The 21,990-nt window shown below is 41.3% G+C and overlaps 1 protein-coding gene across 2 annotated transcripts in view; it reads left to right on the top strand.

Annotated features, from left to right (window-relative positions):
- Positions 1-17,645, top strand: part of IDUA (iduronidase, alpha-L-) — a 44,650-nt gene extending 27,005 nt beyond the window's left edge. The window contains exons 3-14 of one of the 2 annotated variants that reach the window (XM_026866206.1): positions 6,159-6,241; positions 6,847-6,954; positions 7,589-7,684; positions 8,268-8,470; positions 8,924-9,103; positions 10,687-10,903; positions 11,462-11,677; positions 12,291-12,412; positions 13,674-13,799; positions 14,378-14,454; positions 15,245-15,345; positions 17,420-17,645. In XM_026866206.1, coding sequence (XP_026722007.1) covers positions 6,159-6,241; positions 6,847-6,954; positions 7,589-7,684; positions 8,268-8,470; positions 8,924-9,103; positions 10,687-10,903; positions 11,462-11,677; positions 12,291-12,412; positions 13,674-13,799; positions 14,378-14,454; positions 15,245-15,345; positions 17,420-17,520 — 1,630 coding nt within the window. In that variant the 3' untranslated portion in view covers positions 17,521-17,645. The remainder of the gene's footprint in view (positions 1-6,158; positions 6,242-6,846; positions 6,955-7,588; positions 7,685-8,267; positions 8,471-8,923; positions 9,104-10,686; positions 10,904-11,461; positions 11,678-12,290; positions 12,413-13,673; positions 13,800-14,377; positions 14,455-15,244; positions 15,346-17,419) is intronic. The other variant, XM_026866207.1, reaches the window with a different exon arrangement.
- Positions 17,646-21,990: the final 4,345 nt, after the last annotated feature.

Here is a 21,990-nt window from a genome sequence, read left to right as displayed (position 1 = left end):
TTTCTCTCTCTCTCTCTCTCTCTTCCCCCCACACACAGCATGCTCATTGCTGAAAGAAGGACTGAGACTGTGCTCACAAAAGCAGGCTGAGTAAGAAATGGAAAATCATAGGCCGTGATTAGCATCAGCTTGAAAGCATTCATTGTTTTCTTGCATTTTGATGCATGTGAGTTTTAGCCAGATGACAACAAGGATTTTGTGAGTTGCTTTGCAAGGTAAAGCTTAAATAATGCTGATTTCAAAGAGGAAAGAAGCTAATTAAGATGTTGTGTAAATCATCAGTCAATTCTATTTTTAAGTATTAAAAAAAAAAAAAAGAGTATTCAGCTGAATGCACAGCCTCCTGGCTGGGTTGTAGAAGAGGCAGTGATTTCCAATAAATAACAGATGTTGTATTTTGTATTTTTTAAGCCAGTTTGTTCCTAAACCACAAAGATTCATTCCCATCCTTCTTTTTGCGCATGTATCATGCTGGTTGGTTGTGTGGATGGATTAGCTGTGACAGGCTGTGACATCAGCAAGGGCTGGATGCTGCCTGGCTGTGTGATTTTGTAATGCATGCTCCCATTATTGCTGGGCTGACTCATTCACACTGTAGAGTGAGCGAATTATGCATAGTATGGGCCCAGCATGGACTGAAGTGTTAAGCATTATGCTTCTGTGCAGAAACTGCCATAATTGTAAAGCAGGTAGATTTTCACTCACCACTTGCACAAATGATACAGCTGAGAAGCATATGCAGTATTAATACTAATAAATAAATCTGGAAGTGATGAAATATGCTAGTTCTTTAGTGTGGATGGAGTAATCTTTGGCCTTGCAACTTTTAAAAAGTCTCTGAATGAGGTTTTTGGTCTGCAAAGTGTGTGTGGAAAGCACAGGCTATATTTTTCTGGGGGACTGCCAGGGAGGAAGAATGAGGGTTAATGAATGTGCAAAAGGTCAAGTGATTGTCGTTATTTTGGGATATGGGGATTTCATGGAAGGGAGCTGATTTACCATACCTATAATTATCATAGGAAGCGAGAGTGAGTGGAGCAAGAACATGGTAGAAGCAGCTGTGGTGTGAATGAGTGCTGTACTGTCAGCTTCCACTGAATTCAAAAGGGGGAATTGTTGTTTATTAAAAATGCAGGAGCCTGCTCATCTCATAGTTACTTGTTAATGATCTTGTGTTTAAACCTGAAGTACCAATCTGGTAGGGTTTTTCTGGTTGGCACTGAGGAAACCTGGTGCAATAACTGCTGAGAAGGCAGTCTCTGGAAAGGTGAATGCTAATGAGGGCTATTCTGCCCTTCATATACTCTGAGGTATCATTTCCACAGTGCTCACAGTCCATTAGTACTTGCTTTTAAGGTCTGGAGGTTTTTTAAGTACTCAGCAGAACAAGAAGCTTATGTAGACAGTTGATGGGTTTGGGGCAAACAAGGTCTTTGTAACAGCCTGAACTTTAAACTGGCTTCATTAAATTCCTCATAGCTGCAAAGGTAAGCAAAAAACAAGGAGGCAGGATCCTTTTGTGTTGTAAGAGGGACTTGGAGGGCAACAGGTTACCCTCTTGGAAAAGATAAACTTGCTGACTTTTCCTGTCCAGAGCTTTTGACCTTCATGTTGAAGATGCTGTGCTCACAGTTTATGTGCTTCACTGTCACTTCAACAGCTTGCTCTCCTGGCTAAAGAAGTAAGACAGTTACTTCTGAAGACAGTTCCTTCTAGAGAGCTGGTAGCAAGAGTTTGAACTAGTGTGTTTTATTGGTGTTTGTTCCTACATCTTTCCAGTGAACATCTGGCTTTGGACACTGAGCTCCTCTCCAGGCTAGACAGGCACTGTGTCTGTTCTGGAGTGTTATGATCCCTAAAATGGCATCATGGACTCTAGAAAGGCAGTAAGCTGTATCTAAGGATGTTCCTGATAGTAGTCACCTACTGCAATAAGTGTTTACTTTTGATTTACTCTTGAGAGGGGGAATTTAATTATCATGCATATTTACACTCATCAGTAACTGTGTTACCATTGGTCCACATCCAGGCACCATGGCCAAGGTATGTTTGCAGGAACTGGTTTACAAGGCTGGACAAAAATGGTCTGGCACAGAGCCAAGCATCTCTATCAAATGAATAGTGGTATGTAATACAATCATTTTCTCATCAGGCATCATAGTAAAGTAGTATTTTAGACTGAACTTTCACTTCTCTCTAAGGCTATAACCCAGAAAACATCCCATGGAGCAGGGTCTTTTTTTGGGTGGCACCCTCATGGAGTGCACCTTTCAAGCCTGAGGTCAGCCAATACCCTGCTGAAAAATTTTGTTTACTGTTAAGGTGTCATTTGCACTTCTCCTCTGCCAACACCTTGTGCCATTTTTCTGTACCTATTTCGTCGCTGCACTTGCCACTAGGCAAGCAATCTTTCCCATCAGAAGCTCCCAGTGAGAATGTCAGCAGGCTAATTTAGGGAGTGGTGTTAGCTAGTCACTGTGACCAATCTACAAGAAGAGAGGCAGTTCTCAGACACTGGTGAAAGCAAGCCAGATTATGTTAGGTTCTGATTTGTGTGGTAGCTGTATCCACCAGAAATACAAAGTGAGGCCACACCAGCTGAGTGAGAATGTCAGGATGAGAAAGGCACTACTCCAGTATACAGATATTTCCTGATCATATCAACCCTAGCCTAGACAAAGCTCTCTTCAGTAGAACAGCATTGTTGATTGTTACCGTATATGTTACCTTTGCATTCCTAAATGGGCTGTGACCTACTAACAGGGGTCAGCCACAAGGCTTTCTATCCCAGGAAATTTTGTTCAGTACTTTACCGTAAAGTTCGATAAAGTTAGTTTAACGTGTTATCAGAGATTCAATACTTGACTGAAGATTGCCTCGTAATGGAAACACTCCCTGCCTGCATTTTTCTTGCTTTCTTCTCTGTAGATAAGATACTTGGTCCAATGTCTGTGTGTGCACTTGCTTTCCAGGGCATGCAACTATATTCCTGGACATGATCAACCTGGGGTGAAAGAGAAACAGCAGAAACACAGGAAAGAGACTGTAGCTGTAGGCTAAGGGAGCAGTATTCACAACTGTGCTAATTGGAGCAGATCTGGCTGTGGTGCAGGGTGTTGACAGCCCTCCCAAGAGATTGTGTTTGTGAATGGGAATAGGCTGAAAGTGGCATGGGTAAGAAGCAGAGCACGATTATCTTTACACCACTTCGTCAAGCTATCCAGTAGCTAGCTGCCTATGTGCCTGAATTTCCCCCTGTATTGGGAAGAAACTTACTCTAGTAAAGGGAGGCAGTGGAAAGCTCTTAACATGGTTCTATAGCCTTTGACTCAGCAGAGGATCGCCCACAAAGCAAGCCTTTCCAAGGAAGAGAGCCACAAGATTTTGTGACAGCCAGTAGACTGCTCCATACTCATCACTGCTCTTCATGTTCACAGCAGAGCTGTTGCTCTCAAGAGGCAGAACATACAAATGTGTCTGGATCTGAGACCACCACAAAGACTGGAAAGACACCTCACCAGTAGGCAGCAGTCTCTGGAGTATAGCAGCCTCAGGCCTGGGGGTTATAAGGCCATTGGTGCCAGAATGGCAGTAAATGTGCTTTAGTGTAGTTGCTTGTTATGACTGAAGATGACGAAGGCCTTATCTGACGAGTCTCCCAGAAAAAGCCCAGTTGAGGAGCATTTGAAAGCCAGGCACAGACAGGACAGTGATCGCTGCTCCACATAAGAAATACCCAATACCAAACAATGAACAATCCCAGCCTGGCAAGCACTCAAATGAAATAACGTTTCCTTTGGACATAGCCTTCTGTGTGTTCATAAGTGAAGATAGTGGTGTCTATAAAACATGACTTAAGGGCAGAGAGATCAGAAGAAGAGCAGGCAAATAAAACGTAGAAGACTGTAAAGGTCTGTGAGCTTACTATCAAGGGCCCAGTGATAGGTATGTGATGCTGCACCAGCGGGTCCTAGGTCAGACATACAAAACTGTTTTGAACAACTTTGACAATGTGACATGAATTTATCTTGGGTCAGGGATTTACCTTGTCACATGCCTTTAACAGTTTTGATCTGGTCTTCAGTGTCCTAAAATTATATTTATAGCACTCCTGGTAACAGCTTTACAGTTGAGCCAATCTTCCTCATGCAGAATGTTTGTAAGTAATACCAGCTTGTGAGGTTCCTGCTGTGCCTCACACATGGCAGTCAGCATGGCTTCTAGACACCTCATGGCATGCAACCATGCAGCCCAAATTCTAATGATCCTGTATAGCATCAATTATAAAAAAGTGCATCACTTTCACATCAGAAAAATAGTATGGGTAAACATAAGGTCAAGATCTGAGAAACTGACAATCCTAGCAGTCAAATAATCATTTTATTAATAGGAACATACAGCCTAATCATTTTGCAAACAAGAAAAGATTCTCATAAAGGGACAGATCAGCCAAAGGGTGTAAGGAAGTGCTCTACACTTGCACAGGATCTCATGTACTGTCATTTCAGTCATGTAGCAGTGGCATTCTGTTTCAAATGTTTTACTTAATTGATACAGGAGGAAGAATGTAGATGTGCTAGGATCTTAAGTGTACATACATCAGATAGAAGGTCTTAATTACCCATATGTTTTTACTTAGTACTATGTACACCTTAGCCTGGAGTCAGGAAGACACTACTTCCTTTGCTATTATCTAAATGGTATTATTAAGGTTTTACTAGATAGTAGAGTTAATCATTCTTATGGTCACTCACTGTAAGTGTGCAGGTAAGCAAATATTTCAATAGAACACAGGGTACAACTGGAAATAGTTAACGGATCTGAGGGAGCTTAGCTACCTTTTGCAACAAAATATTTGTCTTTGAACTTTGGAATAGGACTGTCAGACTTTTTTTTTTTTAATCTCTATCTAAGCCAGAAAAGAACCCTAGTTCCAAATGGCCATTCTTTAGTTCAACAGTAACTTTGAAAATACTCTTACGGATACTAAAGTAAATAAATGTCTTTCTGCTATTTGCTTTGTTCACACCTGCACCATTTGACTCTGGCTGGAACTGCAAGCCCATCAGTAGTGGCAGACTTGACAATTTCTATCATGGTGATAGAACATACTTTAAAAAAGAAAAGCCAGATTCGGATCTTTGGTAAAGGAGTGTGATCGTGCTGGGGCTAAGATTGCGTGCTTGATTACGCCACAGGAGGAGCTGGTACAGCGGATATGGCTTATGTTATATCTAGTTTGCGTGTCCTGTTTTCCTTTTCTAGATCATAGTCAGAAATGCTGATGTCCTCTTTATTCACTAGGTAATTCTGTCAGCCCTTCTTAGTTTTCTGAGAACTTCAGGACTGCTATTACAGGTTCTTGACTGAAACCTTCCCTTGGAAAGAAAGCACAGAGGAAGAGCCTCAGTCTAAGAGGCTCAGAAATGCATGGGAAGGCAAAGAAGGAAACAAGAGGGGAATCTCAGCACGGAGCCCAGCATTGATCTGCTGACTGCCCCATTCTCACATTTTATCCTGTGTGCCCAGCATGCCTTGCTAGCACTGATCAGTTATAGGAACTGTAAGTGATTGTCTCTTCCCCTTCCATCATACCTAGGACATTACATCTGCAGTCCACTCATACAACTTTCCATCTAAGCAGAGGCAAGGTGCCTAGGAATGAGTAGGCAAGAGAGCAGAGGCAGAGCTCAGGCTGTACTGTACCATAGAAATTAGGTGTAGTTCTCTGGCAAGGCTGAAGAAATAAGCTTTGAGAGGTGCTAACAAGACCTTGATCAGCCTTCCTATATGATCAGGGCTGGACTGATCTCAAGGGTGCTTACAAAGCCTTACTTTATATTTTTTTTTCACTAGATACCAGGCAAGAAAAGCATTTCAGGAATTTGAAGCTGTTAAAAACTCAAGCAAGCAAGCAAGTTCATTATTTTGCTTCTATTGCTGCTGCTGGAATAGGAAAAGGGCATGGATTGGACAAGAAACATGACTTGATTATGGTGAACACCTGTTACTTTAGAGGAAGAATGTACAATTCCAGAACCCTAGTTATATGTAGATTTTGAGAGCCAAAAGAATGCAGCCATCTGACCCATTATCTACAACCAAATGCCACTTTTGCCATATTTACATGTGTACTTTATCTTACCTGTATGCTTCAGAGTGATGAATGGGAAACTTCACTACAATTTTACTGCCTTGGATAACCTTATGGATCGCCTGTGGGAAAATAAGCTAATTCCAGGTAAGGGCAGCTCCCTACCTCCACAACTTGCTACATCTGTTTACCCATGTTGTACCATCATCAGAAAATTCTTAGAGAGCTTTGCCAAAGCTGATTTTGATAAAAATTATTTCTTTTCCTACTTGTCTTTACCTCATGTCCATCTAAATGTAAACAGTGTGAGCAAAACACTATTACTGAAGTTAACACAAATGGTTTTACATTGCTTTCAACAACAGTTTGAGATGTATGAATTAGGAAATGAGATCTCTTGAAGAGGAGAAAACTTTGTACCCATTAACATATACCTAAAAGGGCCAGAGAAGCAGATACTCAGGGTATAGATTCTTTTGTATTTCTGCAAATATCCACTGTTTAAAGTTCCCTTCGAGCCCTGAATTTAGGAGGGTAAGTATTAGTAGTGATTACTGTAGTCATTAGTAAGTGTGAGCAATCTCAAATCTGAAATATTCCTGGTGGGGACATGTAGAAACAGGAAAGAAAGCCCATTTAGTCATGCTTCTTCATTAACAAGTTTGTTTCAGATAATGCAATAACTCCTTCATAAATCAAAAGGAGATAGCATTTACCAAAAAAGGAGACCAATCTTTTGTGTCTTTTTTCAGGATTTGAATTGATGGGGAATCCATCAGGATACTTTTTAGATTTTGAAGATAAAGAACAGTTAATAAAGTGGAGAAACTTGATTACACTTCTGGCCAGCAGATATATAGGTAAGTTAAAAAACCAAACCAAACCAAAACACCAACAAAAAAAAAAAAGAAAAAGCCCTGTTATTTATTCTGTTATAATCACTTCTAACTACCTCAAAAGTTCTGTATATTCTGATCAATTTCAAGACCCTGGATTTCAGCACAGAACAGGAAAAAACACCTGCCAGAACAGACGATGGGATAATAGCCCTTTTTTTTTGCTGATCAGTGACCAACATCCTGAATAAGTAATGTGTTCTGTGTAGCATGTTTGGCCTATCTCTGAGGACTGACTTCTAACTTTGTTATGTTGTTGTGGTTGTAAACCACCAGCTTTTCACATGCCAACTTCAAATATCTCTAAAGAGACAGAAACCTCAACCTGAATTAAAGCTATGTGAGTGCCCTAACCACAAGACTCTAATTCCTATCACCTCCCTCTCACCTTTCATCTTTTTCAAATATTGCTGCATTTCTTTGAAAATGAGAGATAATTTTCAAACTACCAAAATCACAATTCCCTTATTGTTAGAAATAGGTAATATCTATACCTGTTTTACTAGCAGCCCTATTTGATAGGATTGTCTGGATCAGTGATTAATTGATCAAATTGTCTGAATATGCAGCACAGTGATAAATGAGACCTCTCCCACAGATAGGTATGGATTGGAGCATGTTGCTAAATGGAATTTTGAAACATGGAATGAACCAGACCACCACGACTTTGACAATGTGTCTATGACAGTAAAAGGTGAGCATGTTTTGGAGCAGTTGCAAGTGTTGTGAAGTGAGACAGGTGTGTGGGGTAGGTGGAGGCGTGAGCGTAAGAAAGGAGAGATGTTGGCAAAGAAATAAGGTGTGATAAGGAATAAGAAATAAGGAGTGATAAGGAATGTGAAAAGTATATCTATTCTGTTTTACTAAAGTCATGTTACTGACTACACTTTGTTCCAGCTTGGACATCAGTATAAATACAGGGATAGTAGAACAGGGAAAACAGAACAGCAGTTACACGAAGAAGATGTGGTTCGTTATTTGGACATGAAGTAAGGTTACTGGGGATAAGTGGGTGAAGGGTGGAGTAAGGGGAAAACTGTTCATTGGTAGATGCTTGCTTTGGGAACAGGTCCTCACAAGACCTTTGGAAGAACCTTGTGTAGGCAGCTGAGGTTTTGACATCTTCTCATGTTCTTGGTGTGTAGGAAAGAGTCATCTTAGTTTGTGACGTGGTGCTAATAAATGCAATAACAGAATTATAACATGTTCCTCTAGTTTTAGATCAAGATTCTGATTTGAGTTATCATCTCTGATATCTGCATTGGTTTGTACTTCAGGCTTTCTCAACTATTATGATGCATGTTCAGAAGGATTAAGAGCAGCTAGTCCTCTACTAAAATTTGGAGGGCCTGGAGATTCCTTCCACCCCTTACCCAAGTCACCCATATGCTGGAGTCTTCTCTGTCATTGCTATAATGGGACCAACTTCTTCACAGGGGAGACTGGTGTAAGGCTGGACTACATCTCTCTCCATAAGAAGGTCAGTCCAAAATTTCTATTTAAGGCTGTTTTCTTAATTTGTTCAATCCAAGGGTTTTTTCTTAATTTATTATTTTTTAAAAAATTTATTTTACTCTGATTTATGAAGTTGATTTCCAGATGAGTATCGAGCCTATAGCAGGAAGTATGACTAGCTATTTTAACAAAACCTTGAAGATGTTCAGTTGCAAGACTTCAACTCAAAGTAAATTTGCCTTTTCATTAATTACCAGGGGGAAACAACTTCTCGGCCTCTACTCTATTCTATATTCTAGGAGGAGCTCATGCAAACAGCACATGCTGTAATGGATTATGTAAAATACTCTCTGGCCCACAGCTCCTCAGGGACTCTAGGAACATGTTTTCATAATGTGTTTATGTCTGTATGTTATATCACACAGTGTTTACTACTGTTTGCTCACTTTCACTAAGCAGATATGAAATATTGTTACAGGGAGGTGGGAGTTCTCTCCACATCTTACAACAGGAAGTAGAAGCAATTGAACAAATTCAGAAGCTGTTTCCAAATTTTGCTTCTGTTGCCATATACAATGATGAAGCAGATCCCATGGTTGGATGGTCCATTCCACAACTGTGGCGAGCTGATGTGACCTATGCAGCTATGGTTGTAAAGGTAATTCAGTTCATTGACAGTCCTGTCACAGTAGGGTCTCCTGATGCATGAATGCAGTTGCAAAAGTAGACACAGTCAATTTTTAATTAGCTACTCAGAATAATAGATCCAGCAGAAGGAGAGTTCCTTAGTGATACAGCTGGGGTTTCCCTGAATAGTCTGTTTTCAGTACCTTTATTTAGTTTGTATTAGTTTTCTTCATCTTCCCTTTAAAAATAAGCAACTGCTAACTAGCCTTCCATGTGTTGGAGAATATGACAGATATTGTAACAGTCCCCCAGTTAGACCCACCTGATAAGACTGTACCTACACATCTTCTCTCCATGTAATAAATCTTCTAGCTATCTCCTCACTTATATGAGACATTATTTCCAGGCTCCTTCATAAGTTTGTTTCATCAAGAGACATCAGGTATAGTTAAAAAGCCCCTTGATCTCTCAGCAAAAGTCCATTCTTTGGTTTTGGATAATGAATGTACATGTGGTCATATTAATTACTGCTGTTGATCAGAACAGCAGAAGAGAATGCTCAGCATTCCTGCTCCTGCAGGAATTGTAGACTGACTCCTAGCTCACCTCTTGCCCCTGCATAGGAGTAGTTCCTACTGCAGGCTTGTTGCTTTGCAACCCACTATCTTACACAGTATCCAGAGTTCACATGCTCCTGTGCAGAGTGGTAGTTCCCAAACCTGGGAGCATGTGTATCACCCAGAAACAGGATACACCTTATCAGCTGCTCCTGTGGAGACAAAGGCTCCCAGCTCCTTTAGGCTGCATACAAAGCAGTCTTGTCCAAAGCAACAAGTCACTGACTACATTGCAGGGAATTTGTGAGACAAAACAGTGTTTATAATGATGTGGTGATATGAAGGGGGTGGGGGGGGGAAAGACACATCCAATGGAAAATGAATTCTTGGGTGGATAGGAGCTGGAGCCCTGTGTTCCTTCGGGAACACAATTATAAGACCTTTTCAGTTGTCAGTGTTGTGAAATTCTGTTTGATTCTGATATTTGGACACAATCTGGTAAACAGAAAGCTTGGGAGCTCTGACATTTTGCAGGAAAGAAGCACAGCAACCACTGAAATACCAGGAGAACTAATTCCATATTAGCACCGAGTGGGTAAAATGACTCATTGAGGAAGAGAATCCAGGACCAGCTCCCAGACACTTGTGTAATGGGTACAGAGTAACTCCAGAGTTGGAGAACCATTTATATTTAACTGGTAAATGGTAAATCCAGACCTAGTTCAGTATTCAAGATAGAGGAGCATCATTTGTAGTGCAATAGCTACGAAATATGTTCATAATTTATGTAGAGTAGTAGTAATAGTTATTTCACAGACTTTTTACTGGAAAAACTATATGGATACTTCACATTTCCAGTGATTAATGTGTTACCTAAAGAACAGTTTCTTCAAGAGTTGGGAGGAACAGTTTATTTCTTCAAGCTTTTCTAAATGGCAGAGTGGCAGCTCTTTTCAATATGCTGTAAAAATGAAAAAAAAAACCAAAACAAACCAGACATTGTGTGTTTGTTGAATTTTCTTCAGGATGAAGTTCTATCTTCTCTATGAACTTGCAGGTCATTATCCAGCATCAAAACCTGCTGATTTCCAAAGCCAACAACACCATCAACTACACACTGCTAAGTAATGACAATGCCTTCTTGAGCTACCACCCCCATTACTTTACACAGCGAACTCTGACAGCCCGTTTTCAGATGAACAATACAAAGCCACCTCATGTCCAGATGGTGCGGAAACCAGTGCTGACTGTCATGGGCCTGCTAGCACTGCTAGGTATAGTAACCACTGATTAAAGAGTATATCAATAACCTCTTCTACCTAGAAGCTTCCTGCCCAAGAGAGATTATTCCAGTCATGCCACCACTGATAAAAGCAGGATTTCTCCTGCTCCTCCCCTGTTTACTAGCTGTGTTAAGAAAATGAAAATTGATTTCCTCTGAGAAATTAATAGCTCAGGAGATGTTCCTGACACTCTGTTAACCATTTGATTTAATTTACTCCTTTTTTTATACCCTCTGCATGCCAACCACTCTTTTTTTGTGGCTGGTACTTCCCTCTTGTGCCATCACACCAGGCTGCAAATGTCTTTAAGAAATCTCCACAGCTGAAAGAACCATGCAGCATACTAAAGGAAGATCCTAATTCACTGTTACATACTTGAATGTTGCTAGCTGAACTGCTGAGCATAACTGCTGCAGTACGTGCATGCTCTGCTGTTGTAAAATAAGCCTGAGTAAATGCTATACCTGGTAACATAAGCTAGAACATAGATTCCCATGTTATGACCATTGACTAGCAGTGATGCTTACAGAGTTGTCACATTTTTTAAAGGAGAAAAGCAGATTTTTGCAGAAGTGAACAGCAGTGAAGGTGAAAGCACTCAGAACAGCACAGTTGGTGTCCTGGCATCTGTGCACACCCCGAGTGAGGTGCAACCTTCAGACAGTTGGCAAGCAACTCTACTGATGTATTCAAGTGAGGATAACAGGACTTCATCCAATATCAGCACCATCACAGTGAATGCCACCCACTTCCCCAAACTTCGAGGTAAACAAATATCATGTAGGCAGCTCACATAATAGATATTTAGAATAGAACATCTGCTGAAACACTTCTGCCTGGTTGCCTTTTTTTGCAAGAGTGAGTTTCACTTGCTAACTCTCGTTTTATGGGAACTCCCAGATTTTCTGAGATATGACGGTGCTCTTCTAGGAAAGGTTCTTTTTTAATGCCTGCACTTTGACCCTGTCTTTAATGTCAGCTGCAAGTGCTGCCTTTTTTGAAAGCTATTAATCTCAGTGTCCTTGGCTGCATATTGTCAGGCAAGAGTTACCTTACTGGGATGACTCCAACACAGCCAACATGACCACAGTATTACACAGTTGATGCAGTTGTCCAACAAACATGTGCAGCACCTGTGCAAAAAATAAGAGGGTTTCAATTTTGGTAATGGAAGAGGCAGCTTGAAATTTAAACTTGGCAAATATAAATTGTAGAGCCTTTTAAGAGTGCCAGCCTTGTGACTTTCCAGTGGAAGCCAGGCTCTGAAGTGCTGAAATAACTTTTGAGAAGGTAGACTTAAACACCTTCTGCTAAATTTATTTTTGTTATCTTTAAATCAAAGTAAAGAATTTACTCCCTTTCATTTGTGTTCCCAAAGACATGGTGTATATGACATATTACCTGGATAACAACCAAACCAATCCCTACCTGAAGTGGAAAAAGCTGGGAAAGCCTGACTTTCCTTCCCCAGAACAGTTCCAGCAAATAAGGGATGCTGAGGTATGACCGTGTGTTTGCTTGAAGTGTTGTATGGGTAGAGTGCTTACAAATTAGTTAACTACAGCTAAAGAGACAAGAAATCAGCTCAGGTAGTCAGAACTTCCTTAGTCATGTGTGTCTTGTATACAAATGAAAATGCACTCTCAGTCACAAAGAGCAATGTTGCTGATACACAACTTATACCTTTGCATTTGTTACACAAGACACTAAATGTAGATGACCAGTTTCTTTGCTACTGGCCTACCCTTAAATAAGGAGCCAGAGTTGCTCCAGAGCAAGTTCTAACTTCTCTCCTTCAGTGAGCCTTTCTGTTCTGTCTCCCCAAATAAGTCACATGGCCAAATTGCTGCATTAAAGAGTTGAAATGAACCCCACTCAATAACAGAAAACAAACATCTCTGAGGTGGAAACTACCCAGTGCAAGTTCAGAAGACACTTGGAATCTCTCAAGGGCTCACAGGGAGGCCTGCAGTTTCCCCTCATCCTCAGAATTTCTTGAATGCACCCCTGAGGGGCTGAGGAGTAAGTCCTCTCTGAGGACTCCTCCCTACTGAGAAAAGTCATGCCCAGATTACTTGCTATCTTTGAGAATATGAAAGCAGTCTGTCACTTCAGCTACCTCTCCCATAGCTTTCCTATGCATTCAGACCCATGGGTTTAAATAAAGGAGGCCAACTTTATCTGCTTTGGGACCCATAGACAGCAATTGCCTTCAGACTTTGGTGTACAGTACTATGTCTTCTCTTCCCAGTCACCATAACCCACTATTGCTGAGGCTGGTGGGATACTATAGGAGCCATTGGATCTTCCTTCAACAGGACAGCAGCAAGGTTTTTAGATACTCTTGGCCGTCTGGTGAAACTCAGAGACCAGTTGACTGGTTGTTATAGCTAGCATAGCTTTCACTGCATTCTGGGAATCCATAGCTAAGAGACAGGAGTGTAGTTTGTAAATACCACTAGCCTGAAAGGCATCCATGGGAGGTTACTAGAAGTGACAAACTGCACATAAAGGGCATTTGTGACCAACACAGTTCATGAGTCACAAAACCCCTTGTTTCCTAAAGAGCTGGAAAATGGGCAAGATAGAAATGTCTCACAGCTTGAAGAACTTTGATGGCTGTAAGCCACTTACCAGCACCAACTCCATTGAAAATTTACAGTCCCAAAGTAAATACACCGTCCCTTTACACTGGTGTAACAGTTGGCTTTTAGGTGCTGTAATGAAAGATTATTCACAACACTTCTCTTTGGCTCCACAGGACCCAGTGGCAACAGGCCCATTCCCATTTCCTGAAGGTGGCATTCTGACAGTGAAGCAAGATTGTCCTGTTCCCTCAGTCTTTCTTATCCACATTTGTGCAAGACCCAGATCTGTTCCTGATCAAGTATGTGTTGTATTCTGCTGCCAGACTCACCAAATTAGAAACTGCTTCCTGCTTTAAATCTCACTAATAGCTGGACTAGCATTTGGGCCTATTATTTGTAAGCAGTTCTCTCTGATGAGAAGGCTCTTCAGGCATAATTCAAGATAAAGCATTCACCCACAAGTGATAGAAGCCATCTCCTGAGATAAGTGCAAGTTTATCCATGGTGGGAAAATACTAATGCAGTACTGGAAAGTACAGTGTCTTTTTTTAAATCACATCATATGCTTGACAAAATCTTTCCAATTAATAACTGATCACTAAAAATAAAATGGAGTCATGGCTGTTGTAGATTAGACATCTGTATCTGCCCATTCAGTCCCACACATGTTCACAGTGGTGCCCAGAGCCTCTGAAGGTGCTCTGCAAGGTTGACAGGTTGGAGACATAGGCTACAAAGCCACAGAGTCAGGAATTCTGCTTTTTTCCTGTCTCAGTGAAAAGAATCAAAGTAAATAGTGAGGAAGGATGAACACAGAAATCTGACCTGTCTGATTGGTTTGTACAGTTTTCTTACATGGGCATGTGTCTTTGGACAGGTGACCGGTGTTCGTTTGATCCCTCTCACAAAGGGGCAGGTCATTGTGTTGTGGGATGATGGCTGTGTAAATTCAAAGTAAGTAACTTTTAAAATAAAATGTGTATAACTGAGTTACCAGCACATTACTCCCTAAGTTGGCACCAGTCCTACAAAAAGCAACAAGTTCACAAATTAATGACTACTTGCTCCTTCAGAGATGCTACGGTGCATATGTCTGACAAATGAACTGTAGGACCTACATGCAGTAACAATGGAAAGCAACCGTGACTGATTTGCAGTCTGAACAAGAGAATATGCCTGTTGCTTACCAGCATCCAGGGTCATTTTTGAGGGACCTGCCTTCAGCATAGCAGACATGGAGATCCATATAAAAGTTAATATTAGCAGCAAGTGCCTAGGTGGGATCTTGCACATCCCTGTAAGGGATATGAGCTGGAAGAGAAAACCTCCAGTTCTTTGCTCCAGAAAGCTGTACTAGACTGGAAACCCTCTGTAGGTAAACTGTCAGAGGTGATCCAGTGTGCATTCACTCCCTCAGGAAGCACTGACTTAGCTCCTTTTCAAGCCAGTCTCCCTAGACTTTTCCTTCAGCCTTGATAACTGTGGTTTGGGAGTAAAAGATGCTTAACAGTTTGTGATGCTGCAAGTATCCAATATAAGAAGTCAGTCTGGGTGTTCTTCTGTGGGCTGTTGGAGCCGTGGTTCTTAATACTGACAATTAATGCCATCCCACATTTGGTAGGAATAAGTCAACTGAATATTTCCTATTTTTGCCCTTTATTGTTGGAATGGCCCTGAGGTGAAGATTTGATTGCTCACAGCATTATCAGCTGTATTTACCGAGCTGTCTGTTTTTCTTTTATAGATGTATAAAGACATTCGAAGTGGAGTTCTCACTAGATGGAAAAGCATACCAGCGGATTAATGCCAAAGACACAATATTCACCCTTTGGGTCTACAGTCCAGGTAAGGCAAGAATACACATTATGTAATCCGTCATGTTAATAGTGCCACTCATGAGTGTGTGAAACACCATTTAGTAACTACTAAAGGTACATAGCTTGCTAGTGACATACACTGCCACCACAACTTCTTTCCTTGAGGACCATGTTTTCAGTGAAAGCTTATTCTCAAGATCAAGCACTAATTGACAAATCATCATGAGGACACTATTATTAGTATTGCCATGAGCAAAACTGTTGTCACAGAAACTAGTCACTTAGCTGTGGGCCTGGCAAGCTCCCTGAGAGGCAAAGCAGCACTTTTATTTCTATTTATAGCTAGTGTAGAAGCATGCAAAAATGAGAACAAAAAATTTGCTCCACATGACCACAGCTTCATGTTGTGTTCTTGGTAGTAAACTCACAGCAAGCTGTGAGGTTTGGGCACTGAGGTTTGGGCACAGTCCCACAGGCTTTTGGGGTAGGCAATAGGAGCAAACTGCCTTGGTAACACTTGCTTTGTACCACTGTGTCTTGAGGTGTTAGACTGCCTAAGGATATGACATCAACACACAAGTAGGTGGGAGGTCACATCCACCTTTCATGGAGGGGTTGATTGTCTTGCATTTATTGTGTTCTGAGCTGCTCCAGGGGAAAGTTGCAATTCTGCTCTCATCGTGGACACCTGCCCCTGTTCCCATAACCTTTTAGGGCTTGTCAATCTTAAGCTATTGAGGGGCTCACTTGTAAGTACAGGAGAGGTCCTCCTGTAGTACAGTTTGTCCTGGCTATCTGAACACCAGTCAAGGAGAGAGCCTTTTCCTTGCTGTTTCCTAAAGCTTTCTCTTTAGCCCTGACAAGCTGTCGAAGTTTTAGATGTTTCACATTAGAAGTCAGTGAGTTTCATCTTTGTCAAAAGGCAAAGCTTCACCCAGCATCTGTGGTCATTTCTCCTCAAATACAGCCTAGATGAAAAATGCTGAAAGAAGATAGCAATATTTTCTTTGGGTATTTTTCTGGTTGTTGAGGGGGATTTTTTAACCAAATGTGATCTAATCTCCAATGTGGCTGTCCAACAAGTATTACTAATAAGCACTGATCATAGCTGTTTAAAACACAGACAAACCTTGCCTCAAAGTGAACCTAAAAAAGAGCAGTTCAGAGATACTTTTGCCAGAAACAAAAGCTCATCTTAGCCTGAAAAAGGCTTAGCATCAGCAGTGCATGGATAGTAAAGTTCAGAGCTGTTGTTGCAATGTAGAGGCTACACAGGTAAGCAAAGACTATAAATCATGGCTAAGGCAAATCTCTGAAATTAGGATTCATTATCATGTAGTGCTGTACATTTGGGGAACCTACCAGATTTAATTGTTTCAAAATCAAGAAAGAGAAGACTACTTGAAAAAATCTCACATCTCAGCAGCCCTTATTGGTAGTTACTTACTTCTCGCTCCTTATTTCTAGCATTCTTTTTCCTTTAGAAAAAAAAATTAAATACTAAAGCACACATAAAAACCTTTTATACTGCTTGTGAGGCTAAAGACTCTGCTAGTGAAGGCTGTATTCTTTGAACTGGATCAAGGGTAAAAACCAGCAGAGCCACAGAATGTCAGCTCACATACCTTTGGAACAACTTGTGCTGCTTCCCAAGTTGAGCAGAGGGTTTTCAGTCAGCCTACATGTTCTTCTGCTTCTTTGTTGATCTTACCCCCATATAACCTGTTCCAAAGGCACAATTCAGGCAGAGAAGTAAATCAGAAAAAAGGAAATTACTAGTTGTGGGTTTCAGAAGATGTCAGAGCCTTCTTCCAGAGGGACTGCTGGGATGGCAGTCCTGTAGCTGCACTTGCAGATCCTAATGACGAGAGATTAGGTCCTTGGTGCAACAAAAATAAGAGCCAGTAATTGGCCACGAGGAATTCATAATTGTTTCTAGTTAGAAAGGCACAGACACACTTATGTAGGGTGGAGAACCGATTTTACCACTTCCCTATTCTGTTCCACAAACCCACATTTTACAGTAGTGCCAGTTCCACATCTTCCAAGCACTACAGGTGTCAGCCATTCACAGTGACCATTTCTAACCTTTTCATTTGCAGGAAGCTCAGTCTTCGGCTTCTACAGAGTACGGGCAGTTGACTACTGGGGGAAGGCAGGTCTGTTCTCTCTTCCGGTGAAGTATGTTGAAGCTTTCAAGTGACTCTGCAGAATGGTGCCTGAATTGGTGACTGAGTGGTGTATGTTCCCTGCAAATGACGACTCCCCAGAAAAATAAACTCCTCCCAAGCTGAGGAGGGAGTATTGGAAAGACCTGATGAAGCAAGTTAGGAATGCAAGTTAAAACCAATTGTCCCTATTAACTCTTTAGAGCTCAAAAGACAGTGTTATTAAACAGCCACAACTGACAAATCAAATGTAAGAGGCTGCCGTAGGACTGGGATTTGGCTAGGTAACTAGGAATAAATATTGATTATTCCCTATTTTACACTGAGCTAATGGCCAGGATAACCAAAGATTTATAGAGCTCACAAACTGCAGCAGGAACAGGATGAATTGTGTGACTGAGCGTGACAGAAAAAGCACAAGGAGGACCTGAGACTGAACTGCCTGCTTGTAATAATGCTTTGATTGAAAAGTGCACAGCAACCACATGTGTCCAGAGCATGAAGTGAAGGATCCCTGCTTCCCCACCAGTTAGTCACACATGCTCCAGTGGGCTATTTCAGAGCATTTACTATGTCTTCAGATGTATGTCTCTCACAAAGGGGTTCCCTCTGCATATGCCAGAGCTATTCCCTGCACACAGGCAGAGGAAGGGGTAGCAGCTCATCTTCCAAGGGGAAGAAGGCACAGGAAGCTCTAGCTTCCAGCCTTCCTTGACTTTTCTGCTTTCAGCTTTTGCTCAAGTCACCTGTTTGCACTGTGGCTTTCAGCCACTGTCTCTTTGTGGTGGAAGCCACAAACCCTGACAGCCCTGCTTTCTCTCCATTGCTGTCACCTAGCCTGGTCTTCTGCAACCTTCATAGCTAACATCTGTCCCTAGATGCCTCCACTCTCAGACTGTTGAGTGACCTGAGGCTTGGCTTTGGGTGACCAGGAGAAAGCTGAAATGCTAGTTAGAGCCTTTTGTGTTTTCATATTGCAGGAGAGTACACTGTTGAATGTAACAGGGCTGCTACTGACAACCAATTAGAAAATTAACCAAGAACTGTTGGAGCTTCTGTGCTTTGCAAAGCATGTGCAGAAGTGTGTGACAGCCACAGATCATGGGCTACAGAACACCTCTGGCTGTCCTTGCAGCTGCCAAACACTTTATGTAACAGGAATGTTCCCTGAAATTGCAGGGGTGTATTTTTTTACTCTCCTCTTTTCGGAACTGGCACAGTTTGAACTGTGCCTTTAAGATCCTTGTAGAGGGAAGGATAACACAGTGGAAACAGCTGGAGAGTGTTCCATAAGAGGAGCAACTTTGTCGCATAAACAAATCCCCTACTGCTCTCTTTGCTGACATCAGCCTCCTCACCAGTGTAACAACAAAGACTGTATTTAGTGAAATGTTGAGATTTTGGACAAAATAAAACAAGTTTGCACAGTAGGAGAGAGATGAACTACCTCAGATGGCCTCACAGCACAGAAAAGAAACATATACAAAAGGTCAGTATCTATGAGATGAGGGCTTGCATCTCCTTACCTTCTGGTTACTTGATTATGTGCCTATGCTGAAAGTTAGTCTTAAAAGGTTCATTTTGTCACAGAATTCAGATGAAGTATTTCTTGCCTCACTAAAGTATGAATAAGGAATGCTTGTCACTTGCTAATTTGCCAATTCCTTGCCCATAAAGGCTTGTGCAGAACATAAAAGGGCCATTGGAGCCTACTTAATTGATAACTTTCTGAGTTTCAAAAAAGTTAGAAGTTCTACTTGGATGGAGATAGTAAAAATACATTTCAAAGCTGATACAACTGCCTCTATGTGAAGAATTAGAATACACAGTTAAATAAAATCATTATGTCTTAAGACATATTGTTTTGCCAGTATGAAGTGGAACCGCAGAAAAAATGATGTTTGGAAGTATTCAAGTGTAGATTCTTGAGAGATTTCGGTGCATCTGAAGCAGAGGGAGATACAGGAGCTTGAGAGACCAGTATAGCCTGTCAGAGGAAGATACAGGAGCTTGAGAGACCAGTATAGCCTGTTAGGATGTCCTAGTTGAATAGCCACCTGCCTGCCACCTGGCAACCAAAATATAGCAATCTTTATCAAACCAGGGACAGGGTCCAGGCACTTAGGGCAAGTTAGAAATATTTTAGAAGACTTTTTAGGCTGTGAGTTCTGCTGGCCTAGGATTTCTGCTTCTCAGCTGTGACAGACATCAGATTTGCAGCTACTTCTTTGAAGTGGTTTGTAATTCTCATGCTTAATTTCTTGGTCTTGTTAAAAAGCAAAAAGTGCTGTTTTCTCTAGTTTCAAGGTAAAATTTCATACATTATTGTATTACTTATTGAAGCCTGAAAAAAAAATAATTTAATCTGCAAGGACAGATCTTAACGTGTTGTAAGATGCAAATAAAATCCAGTTTCTTAGGGTCAAGTCCAGCCACTTCGAAAATCTGTCACTAGGTCCCTCTTTTAGGACTTCTACATTAAACATCATCCAAACTGTGTAAGCCCCAGTGCTTTTTCAGCTGTTTTCCTGGCAGTGGCAAATATGTATGGAAAGCAGAGCTGACCAAAACTGGTGCACCAGTTTTGAATATTCAGCAAGATTTTTTTTTCTTCTTCTTTGGTGCTTTGGTATAAACTTACTCCTTTAAGCAATGAACATGTCAAAACAATTCCAACAATTAATAAAATTTGATATTTCCAGGCTGGAACTTATTTCGAGTATAGAAGGCTGGAAAATTTTTATAGTTTAATGTCTGCATAAAAATGCTGTTTAGTAATTGAAACTTGAGTTTTCTGTAACTACCTGTCACTGACTTTGTCTGAGACGGCTTCCATAATTGCGTGTTTAACTCTACCACCTTCTCTGTTACTGGGCAGTGATCAGTCTCCACTCACAGTTTCAGTTTTCAGGAGTGCCAGATGTGCATAGTACCCAGTGGGAGTAGCAGGTGCGTAGTAATTCTGTAGCATCAGAATGAAAACAAGACTGCAGAGTGCTCAGGTATGTCTCGTGCTGACTGTAAAACCAAATAGGAAAAATCTAGCTGCGTCTGCATGATGAGATTGTTTGCCTGCTCTTCAAGCAAAAGCTTCTGAGACTATGTGACAGTTTTGCAGCTGATTGTTAAAATGAATGCTAGGGAAAAACCTTTCAAAGGAGTGTTTTGTCTAACCGTGTATGTACTGCATTTATGTATGTACTGCATTTATGCTACCCAATAAAACCAGTTTTTAATCTTTCACATGGACCCTGTAAAAACAGGATCTGATCATTGTGTTCTAGAAACTGCTCAAAACTCTTGTGTCAACAACGTAATCTTGGGAAGTAAAGCCTGTTCTCAAGGTATAAAAGATAGCTTGATTGGTGCAAGTTCCAACATTACATAAAAATGACACGTGAAGGGAGTGTGACTGTAAGAAATTTCAAGGCTGAAGTAGGAACATAAATGCATAGATTGCTTCCGTTACCACAGCCCAGGAAAAACTGGTCTAACTCAACATGGTATTGTAGCATATGATCCCAGGACTTGCAGTGTCCTTGCTGAGAGGAGGTTCAGTGGCGCATGAAGGACAATATCCTTGCAGGATTCCTCCTGCTGTTGCGCAGTCATAGCCTTTCTGCCAGCACTAAAGGACCTCTGAGGACAAAACAACAGTTCCTTTTAATTTTTAAACAGCTTTTTATTTTCTCTTGTTAGTGGAAAGTTTGTGCAGGACAGAGATTATGACTTGGGACCTGTACGTGCACTTAAAATTGGGAATAATAGACTGCTTCTCATCAGCCAATGACAGAAGTATGTCTGCCTCTAGACATACCCAAGGTATCTTATATTTAACTCAATAGAATAACAGGATACATGTAAATCAGATCAGAATACACTTGTAGCCTGCCCTACTCCATCTTTCACATTTCTGCAGTCAGTGGAGTGAAATGGGTATTAGCTAACTCCCGTCTGTTAACTCACCAGATCATATGATGAGGAGGGCCTGCATGTACCTCCAAGAACAAGGCAGATTCCTGAAGCACATATAACTCCATCATGTGTTCTCCCAGTATCACCACTGTCCTATGAAACTGGAGGCACAACCTTGTGTGTCTGAGGAGGGATTTTACTGCCTAACTCATCTGAACAGACTATACCAAGCACAGTAAGGATGCGCCTGGTCCTGCATATATATCGGTCTTACTAGGACTCCCGTCTGCTCTGGTCATGCATTTATTATAACTGTAGACATGAGAAATCGCACTTCTCTAGGACTGGTAGTATTGGTCTGAATGCCCTGGCTAAAGGCCAGGGTCCTTCAGCTACAGGTTAGCATTGTCTTATCACTTGTGATACAAGTCCCAAGTTCATGTATCTCCACCCTAATACTTCCTTATGGGAGAGGGAGGGCAAGTGGTGAACATTCAATCAATGCACTGACCTTGCACTTAGTCCAGCACAACAGACTGGTATTTTTTCAACATTCAGTAGTCTCTAACTGTGTGGGTTTTTGTTTGCAC

The sequence above is a fragment of the Athene cunicularia genome (assembly GCF_003259725.1).
Source record: "Athene cunicularia isolate RWA chromosome Z unlocalized genomic scaffold, athCun1 chrZ_part2, whole genome shotgun sequence".
Lineage (NCBI taxonomy): Eukaryota > Metazoa > Chordata > Aves > Strigiformes > Strigidae > Athene > Athene cunicularia.
The sequence above is the reverse complement of the archived record's forward strand: the minus strand, read 5'-3'. Positions and strand labels throughout refer to the sequence as shown.